The 9,927-nt window shown below is 40.3% G+C and overlaps 1 protein-coding gene across 1 annotated transcript in view; it reads right to left on the bottom strand.

The window, feature by feature from the left end:
* Positions 1-349: 349 nt before the first annotated feature.
* The window catches only part of LOC119242148 (olfactory receptor-like protein OLF4), a 46,285-nt gene continuing 36,707 nt past the window's right edge, over positions 350-9,927 (bottom strand). Inside the window, exons 4-5 of the mRNA XM_037507919.2 lie at positions 6,964-7,036; positions 350-1,334 (exon numbers count right to left, since the gene is read on the bottom strand). Coding sequence (XP_037363816.1) covers positions 350-1,318 — 969 coding nt within the window. The 5' untranslated portion in view covers positions 1,319-1,334; positions 6,964-7,036. The remainder of the gene's footprint in view (positions 1,335-6,963; positions 7,037-9,927) is intronic.

Here is a 9,927-nt window from a genome sequence, read left to right as displayed (position 1 = left end):
CAACAAAGTGTTGGGAAAACCAGATAGCCACAGCAGAAAATGAAATTAGACCACTTTCCCACACCAGATACAAAAATTAACTCAAAATGGTTTAAAGACTTGTACATAAGACCAGAAACCATATAATACATTGGAGAAAACACAGTCTCAGACCCAAGGTTAAGAATAACCTTGGAAGAATAAGAAAAAGGGTAAAATTGTTGATATGAGAAACAGGATTTTAATACAGTCAGTTACTTAATTATGCAGAGAAGTTGAAATCAAGAAACAGAAATACAAAGAGAAAGTTCCACTTCAATAATTTGATAGAAGTTTCACAATTTCTGATTCTGAGACCTAAATACTGTGATCATGAGTGTTTCTTAAACTCGGGTGTAATTGGCCATTTTATAGCTGTTATCAATAAGAAACTTTTCAGAGCCCCCTTTATGTCTTTATTTCTCAGACTGTAGATAAAGGGGTTCAACATGGGTGTGACCACAGTGTACATCACTGAGGCAATTACACTTGACAGTGAGTTGTGGGTAGCAGGAGAGCTAAGATACACTCCTACACTGGTACAATAAAATAAGGAGACAACTGAGAGGTGAGATGCACAGGTGGAAAATGCTTTATACTTTCCCTGAGCTGATGAGATTCCACGGATGGAGAAAACTATTTTAGAGTAAGAGTACAAGATACCAGTGAGGGGCGCACCGGCCAGGACAACTGCAGCCAAGTGCATCACTGTTTCATTGATGGAGGTGTCAGAACAGGCAAGTTGAATTACCTTATTGAGTTCACAGAAAAAGTGGGGGATTGCCAAGTCTGTACAGAATGATAGTCGCAACACCATTAAACTTTGTAATAAGGAATGCAGGGCACTCATGATACAGGACACCAGAACCAGCAGTCCACAGAGCCGGGGGTTCATGATGACTGTGTAGTGCAGGGGGTGGCAAATGGCCACATAGCGGTCATAGGCCATCACAGTCAGGAGAAAGTCATCCAACACAGCAAAGAATAACACAAAATATATCTGCGTGATGCAGCATTCATAGGTTATGACTTTATTCTTTGTCTGGATGTTCAGCAGCATCTTGGGGATGGTAGAGGAGGTGAAGCAGATGTCTACAAAAGACAGGTTGGTGAGGAAGAAGTACATGGGTGTGTGGAGGTGGGGGTCAAAGATAACAGCCAGGATGATGAGCAGGTTTCCAGAAACTGTGACCAGGTACATAAAGAGGAAAAGCCCATATACAAGAGGTTGTAGTTCTGGTTCCTTTAATAATCCCAGAAGAAGAAATTCCGAAATCTGTGTACCATTTCCTGGTTCCATGTGGTGGAGACAAAGACTAGAAAAGATTAAAAAAAAATTTAAAATAAATATTAGGGCCTCCCCGGTGGCGCAGTGGTTGAACGCTGGGTTGTGAAGCTGCCCGCAGCCTCTGCAGCGCCGGTTCGATTCCCGGCTGCTCCCCGGCCACCGGAGGAGGGTCCCACATGGCACGCAGACCTCTCCTGCTGCCCGCTGCTCCCCTCAGCAGTGTACCTCGGTCCTTCTGCCTGCTCTGCTCCCTGCTCTGGCTCTGGTGAATTCTCTGACCCTCCCATGCTTCTGACTGTACCCAGTGCTTGTATAAATAAATCTTTAAAAAAAAAATACTAAATACTAAAAGTTATATTTTGAAGTCAATAAATAAATATATATTTGTGTGAAACTGTTCCTTTTAGAGTAGTTCATCTGTCTATCTCTGAAATTCCTGTTCTACTCAGCAATTCCCCAAATGTCATATGTCCTACAGTCTTATTAAGAAATTCTTTCATACATTTAAGGAATGTATGTGAGTACCAACTTTCTCTAGGCAAAAATAATATAGTAAGAAAAAAAATCCCCATCCTTTACTGATTTAGAAGGAAAATACACAAACAAAATATATCCCATTTCAAATGGTGACCTGGTGTTATAAAGAAACAGGATGGTGATGTGGGTGTTATTTCTGCCAGGGTGATCATAAAGAATTAGCAAACACTGTGGCACATGAATAGTACCTTGGTGAAGAAGGGGCAGGAGATGCTATCATCTAGAAATTGTGTGCACAGCAGGGGAAATGGTGAGTGCAAAACTCTTAATGTACTTGTTTCAGATAGTCAAGACTCACACATAAGCCAGTGTTTCTAGAGGAATAATCAAGAAGGAGCATAATGAGAGATGGGGTCAAATGTTAGGGAAAGAATTGGTCTCCCTATTGATACTGAAACCCATGACACAGTTCCTTATGACATGTTTCTTGCACTTTCTTGATTTTGTTTCCAAGGAATGTTTGTTTTTTAAATTGAAGTAACTATTGGTTTACAATACTGTATATACTTTAAGGAAATGCATTCACACCTCTTCAGATTTATGTTACCATACCACACTTACCACCAAAGTGCATGTAGTTCTTCTACTACTTGGTAGGATGTCTTCATTATAATGGTAGTTTCTTTCACTGTGCAGATGTTTTTAGTGTGATATGGTTCCATTTATTTATTTTGGCTTTTGTTTTGCTTGCTGTTGGTGGCAAGGTCCCAAAGACATCACTGAAGCCGAGGTAGTAGAGTGTTTACCTATGTTTTCTTCTATGTATTATATGGTTTCTGGTCTTACATCCAAGTTTTTAACCAATTTTGAGTTAATTTGTGTATCTGGTGTGGGAAAGTAGTTCTAATTTCATTTTCTGCTGTGGCTGTCTGGCTTTCCCAACACTGTTTGTTGAAGAGACTTTCCTTATCTTTTGGTACACTCTCGCTTCCTTTGTTATAGATCAACTGCCCATGTAAGTGTCTATTTATTTTTGGGTTCTCAATTCTATTCCATTGGTCAGTGTGTCTACTTTTATTCCAATGCCATGCTGTTTTTATTACTATTTACCTTATAGTATAGTTTGAAGTCTGGGAGTGTGATGCCTCCATTCTTATTCTTTCTTGTCAATTGTTTTTGCTATTCAAGTTCTTTTATGACTCCATATACATTTTAGCACTGTTTGCTCTATTTCTTTGAAGAATTCAGTTGAAACTTTGATAGGGATTGCATTGAATGTATATATTTGTTTGGATAAAATAGACAATTTAAAAATATTAATTCAGTCATTACATGAGCATGTAATATCTTTCTTTGTGTCATCTATTTCTCTTAGCAATTGATGTCTTATAGTGTTCATTGAATATGTCTTTTACCCTCTTTGCTAGTTTTTTCCTAGGTATTTAATACTTTTTGGTACTACAGTAAAAATGATTGTTTTCTCTCTCTTCTAGTTCATAATTTTTACATAGGGATGCAACAGACTTTTATTAATTGATTTTATAGACTACCACTTTACTTATTGTTTCTTATAGTTTTTCAGTGGAGTCTTTAGGGCTGTCTAAGTATATTTTCAGGCCATCTACAAATAGTGATTCTTGTGAATACAAATTAATCCACTCCTTATTTCTGCCTGGTTGTTAACTTTTTGGCACTTTTTTTTTGTTTTTAATTAATCAATCAATTATTTATTTATTAAATTTTTAAAAAAGATTTATTTATTTATTTATACAAGCACTGGGCACAGTCAGAAGTGTGGGAGGGTGAGAGAATTCACCAGAGCCAGAGCGGGAAGCAGAGCAGGCAGAAGGACCGAAGCACACTGCTGAGGGGAGCAGCAGGCGGCAGGAGAGGTCTGCCCGCCATGTGGGACCCTCCTCCGGTGGCCGGGGAGCAGCCGGGGATCGAACTGGCGGTGCAGAGGATGGAGGCAGATTTGCAACCCAGTACTCAACCTTTGTGCCACCGGGGAGACTCCTGGCACATTTTTTTTAAGGATCACATTTTGGCATACCTGAGCTAAAGTGTCCCTGCCCTGAGAATTGCTCCTGGTCTACTACATTTATCTCTTGTCTCCTGGGGCCACGTTACTTCAATGTTCTTCACACACCCAGCCACAGTAATTAGGAAAGAAATTATATGACCTACTGTCCAAATTAGATATCCTTTACAAAATAATGTAGAAATAATACTAAAATTTCCTTTATTTATAGAAATAAAGAAATATTCCTTTATTTCTGCATTGGACTATGAAGAATAAAAAATGTTTAATAAAGTAGATGATCCCAGAGAGTTTGTGAAAAAGAGAAACCTTTTTGGCTCTGGCAGTATTCCAACCCAATTTAAATTCTCCTGATGACCCGAATAACAAATAAGGTAGCAAAATGAATTTGTCCAAAAGACAAAGGAGTGATATCTTTTATGGTGTCAACACCTTATGATTAAATTTCATAAATAAACTTATCAACATGAAGCAAATCTCCAAAAATAAGGAAATATACAACATTCAACAATGAATGTTAAAGATAAAATGGTGAAAACTCTTCTAAATGATGTTAAATGCAAATATTTGGAATCAGTAAATCATGACTGGGATGCCGATTTTACCCCTTATTAGCTATTTGAACTAGGAAAACCAACCAAACCACTTCAATTGTTAATATCATCATCTGTGTAGTGGGGATAGTGGTATCCATCCCCCTAAGGTGGTTGATGAGTTAACCACTATATGCAAAAAAACCCAAAAAACAAAAAACCCTACGAAAACCAAAAAACTTGGCATGGCACCTTCCTGGCAGTAAATGAATGGTATTCACTGGTGATGAGAAGAGGTTGATTTTTTTCCTTCTACCTCTGCAGTGTCTTCTCCCCAACTCTCAGTTCCCAATTTCACAGCCTTATTTCAGTTCCTTATTGTTTCTCCAAACTTTCAAGGGCTGGAAACCATCTATCTTCACATTTACCACAGAGACATCTTTCTATATATTAAACTGGTCATGTGACTCCCTGACTTTAACCATCCTTAGTAACCAAAAGTCTGTGGCATCAGACATCAGTCTGACTCTTCATTACTGAGCCTCCAGTTTAGCTCTTGGTGATGCTTTGCTTTCACCTCATTCGTTTCCCAAAGTTGACTGACTTGCAGCCATACCACTGATTCAAAACTGCATTTAAGCGCCTATTTCCTTTCACATGGGATCTTACTCACTGGTCTACTTGGACTTTTCCACCGTCTTCAAAACTCTGTCTCAACTTTTAGATGCCTCTATGAACCTAATTTTTAAAACATTCCCATGGAAAAAAGACACTTTGTCTTGCACTTAATTTTGACATTGGGGCTATCATTGTGTAATTTTCATCTAATTCTATTTTTCCCAGTGAGTACCTTGAGGCATATAGTAATGATATAATACTTCCACTCACCTAGCTTAGTTTGGAATAGTAGCTGAATAAATATTCCTTGAAGGAATACGATAATTTATCCTCACAATGAGAGAAATAAGAGAAAAAAAGGCAGTGAAATGCTAACATGGGTGTGGAGGTCATGAGGTCATGTGAGAGGAATATTTTTCACATTCTGTGCTGGGGACTTATTAGAGCATGGGACTATAGTTTAAGAAAAACAAATAGAATATAATAACTAAAACACAGAAGAAAATATCAGAGTTCATCATACATAGTAAAGGGGCATACCAAATCAATTTATGGTTTGTGTAGTTCAGGTGTGTGTGTACGCACATAGATATGTATTTGCATATCTTTAGGAACGCACATGTTGGATCACAGTGTAAGATATACTTATGCAGAACCCTACAGTAAAGTAGATTTTTAAGAGAATTCAATTTTTGCTAATGAGGGAAAAGCGATATGAATAAAGAGTTCAGTAGGAGATCCAGTTTGCAAACAGGACAGGCAGCCATTGTGGGAACTAACATTTCCCTCAGATTAAGAGACTGAACCTTTACTGCTCTACTTGACTTATCTAGTCAAGTGGGATTCAGGTCTCTGATGGTTATGCCTGAACCTATGGGACCACATTTGCTTTTATGGCCCAATTGCGGATGAGGCTGGCCTTCCTCTCATTTTTCTTTGTGGCATTCTTTCACCACTCATTCAGGTGGTTAGATACAAATATAACTATAAAATATAGAATGAAAGTTTAAATACTTCAAAATGAGTCACTGAATCAAGATTAAATTGTCAAAACTTGAAAATAAAATCCCATCATGAAGGATTTTCAAAATTGTGGAAGAAGCACTGTTTAATTTGATGTGATATAAAGAATATGTATTGAAAATGCAATACAGCTTACAAACAAAATTAAAAAGTAATGGAGAGAACACTGTATTACAGAAAGATTTGCCCATTTATTTTTTTCAAAACTGCACTGATACCGTGTAGTTGGTGAAAACAGCCTTAATACCTTGTTTGAAAGAATGAAATGAGAAGCAGCGACAAAATCTCTCTGATGCCACTATGTAAAACTAAAGGCCTCACCCATAAAACTAAAGGCCTCACACATAAAACTTACAATAAAGCAAATGCCTGACTAACCTACAAACATATTCAGACTCACAATGAAATAACTGCAAAATAAAACTCTTTATCATACCTTTCTAAGATATTAAATAGTATTTTTTTGTATGTGACAAGGCAGCGTGCACACAGATACTGTAGGTATGCTGTGTGACTGCCAGGTAATGTTTGCAAGCAAAGAAGTCCTTGGTATGAATTATTCTCGCTGATATGCAAACATAGTTGCATAAAATTTTACCTATAGCAAAAAATTTTCAAATCTCTCAATTTAGTTGATATTGTTCCATACCAAATATTTTATCTTCTACCCTGACATGCAAAATAAATAATTTCTACTTATATTGAAAGCACTTGAGGCCCCATTCTTTCTTCTAATTGAACTTCCTTGTATCATTTACGTCAACAATAACCCCTACGTTGCTGAGTTGAAAGTAAACCCTAAATTGCTTTGTATTTTTAGCAAAAACAATAAATACATCAATTCAATAATCAAGAAAGGAAGAAGCATAGCATAGTCATACTACCTCTCAGGTTGTCACAGGCAAATGCTCTTAACCCACCTTCTCCGTCACTGTTACCCAAATATACTGAGTTGTTGGACTCACCTTGGTGGGATCTCTGAGAGAAAGGACTCTCTGTGGATGTCTGAATTCCTCCTTGGAAGGTAGATGATGGAGACTGAAACTCAGATAAGAGAGGAGAAATGAGTGAAGCACTAACCTCTGAGGAAGAGTTAGGAACTAAAATAAACAAACAAAAAATAAACAAACAATAAAACATGCCTAATCCATCCAAAGTTACACACACAGAGAATGGAAGATAATAGCAGCTCCCTATATCTGCTCATTAGGCATATTTCTGTCTTGGCCCCAACCTCTAAGCACTTGACTTCCCTTTGGGACACTGTCTTGATAGAAAGGAAAAATTTCCTAGTGATTCTTGTTACCAAGAGACCAGGTTAGAAGTCAAGTGCATTCAGTTTTTTTAAACTTTCTCCATGAACTCACCATACTTACAGAGGTCTAAGTTACCTAGCACCTTATCTCAACTCTGAGTCAGTTTTATCAAGTCAAATCCAAGAAACCTGTTAGGACAAGGCATTGAATTTTGATGGGAACTCAGCCCATGTTATTTTTCTTTATCTGAATTCCATTGATTTAAAATCTTTGGCACCAAACTCCATGCATTTATGATACTTTTGCCATAACAAATATGAGTAATTTCATACTCAATATCACGAGATGTCATTTCCTTACTACACATGTCTGTTAAGGATAGAATATATCCTTATATTTTTTTTAAATGCACTATTACTTGACCTTAACACCTTACAGGTATTGTCTGATTTAATCTATTTTTCAGTCCATTGTATGAGATAGTACTATAATGAATTCCATTCTCCAGTGTGGAAATGAAGCTTGGAGAGGTTTAATGTCTGTTTAAATTTATAGTAAGATGGGGTCCTCACTAAAATTTGTCATGATGTTTTCAAACTCTGGGGCAGTAGCTCTCAACAGAGATGAATTAGCTCACGTAGATATTTGACAATATTTGAGGGGATGCTGCTAAAAACTCTGAAATTCAAAGGATAGCTCCTAACACAAATATTATCCTACCCCAAATATCAACAGTAAGAAATTGAGAAAACCAACCTAGACAAGCAGTTCTCCAACTTCAATATGTGTAGAACCACCCAGATTCTTAGAATAAATGCAGATTCTGATTGAGTAGGTCCTGGTGGACCTAACAATTCTGCATTTCTAGCAAATGCTCAGTGACAAGGCTGTTCTATTAAGGCCCTTTAAGAGAAAGGTGTAGGTAGAATTAGTTCTTCTCAATCAAAAATCATCTTTGCATATAATTTTGAAGAATTATTGTATTTGTTCATCATCCAGAACCTGTGATAAATTATTTTACATAAAGACCCTTGAATGTCATCAAATTATTCATTTTTAAAAAAGAAATGGCAGCATAAATTCCTCCAAAGATATCCACATCCCAATTCCCAGTACTGTTGAATACGTAATTTTTTGTAGCAAGGAGGATTAGGTTATCAAATGAAAATGAATTACCTGACTGTAGGGTAAGGTAAAAGGTATCAGGCTTTTCTGCCCTTCCGCCATCAGGATAGATGAGAGAGCCCTGTGATCCTGGGTGCATGCCTGATGGCGGGCACCTGAAGTGGGTACACCTGCGCTAAAAGACTGATAATATAAGGGTGGTGCAGCAGAGTGCGGTGTGGTGGTAGTGCGGTGTTAAGGGTGGAGGAGTGGAGTGTACGGAGGAGTGTTGGAGCGACTACAAACCATGGCGAAGAGCATGTGGCTGCTAGAACCGTTCATAAACCTGCTCAGAATGGGTTGGTTGCTTTACAACTGGCGTAGTCGGCAGGACGGTTCGAGGCAGGACAGCTCTATGCAGACGAAACCCTTTGAAATCTGGAGAGGGATCCCTGGATGGCCGGCCACGAGCAGATGGTACCCGGTGGCCGACCTCCTCGCCCAGTGGGCACCTCCCCAGGAATGGCCAGAGGTAGATGGATCCCCGGGGCAGTTGGAACAGGCCCTGTATGAAATAGAAGAAACCCTGAGTGGATGCAGTGCCCGCGAGGCGGCAGGAGCCGTGGGATGGGTGTTTCTCACGGCTCTGCGAGAGTCCAGGCGGAAAGAGCAATCTAGGATCCAGCAAGTACTGGATGAGATGCGAGAAGAGATGCGAGAAGAGATGCGGATACAGCAACAACATTTGAGGATTCTGGAGGAAGAAGTTCGGAGAAACCGACCCACCCCTCCGGAGATGCCAGACTCCGTCTCAGGAAGGAAGGAGAGGGAGGCTGGCCCTTTGCGCGAATCACAGCCGGTGGTGGCAAACCAGCCTGCGACTCCAGAGATGCCTGACCCCTGCTCAGGAGAGGAGGAGAGGGAGGCTGAACCTTTGCCCGAGTCCCAACCGGCAGTGGTAAACCAACCCGCCACCCCGGAGATGCCGGACTCCTCTGGAGAGGAGGAGGAGGCCGGGCCCATGCTCCGGGCCCGCCCGGTGGTGACTCAGAAAATGAAGCGGCAGCGACCCATGGCCCCAGGGGGTCAGGCAGCGGGACCACCACAGATGACGGAATTTACTACCTACAGACCTTACACCCAGGCGGAACTGGTGGACTTGGGCAAACAGTTCTGCCAGAAACCAGGGGAACCCTTGGCAGCCTGGCTGCTACGTTTATGGGACCTGGGGGTGGATGGGATTATTTGCACGGCTCAAGAGATGGAGAGACTGGCCTCCGTGACTTCACACCCATCCTTGCGACAGAGGCTGCAGAACAGCCGGCGGTATGGCCAGGGCGACCACACCCTCCTGGAGTGGATAATGGCTGCCATACGGACAGTATGGGCTGATGCGGGAGATGTGCCGGAGACAGTAAGCGGATGGCAGACGTACGCCGAGCTGGTGCAGGTACTTCGGGAATTGGGGATGCGGCAGGCCATGTTTAATGTGAATACGCGTGGTCCTGACGACGAGCGTTTCACAGCAGGAATGAGAGACTTGGTATTAAAGGATGCCCCCTCCTCTAC

The sequence above is a fragment of the Talpa occidentalis genome, unplaced genomic scaffold, assembly GCF_014898055.3.
Source record: "Talpa occidentalis isolate TD23 unplaced genomic scaffold, MPIMG_talOcc4v2.1 talOcc4.12, whole genome shotgun sequence".
In the NCBI taxonomy this organism is placed as follows: Eukaryota; Metazoa; Chordata; class Mammalia; order Eulipotyphla; family Talpidae; genus Talpa; species Talpa occidentalis.
The sequence above is the reverse complement of the archived record's forward strand: the minus strand, read 5'-3'. Positions and strand labels throughout refer to the sequence as shown.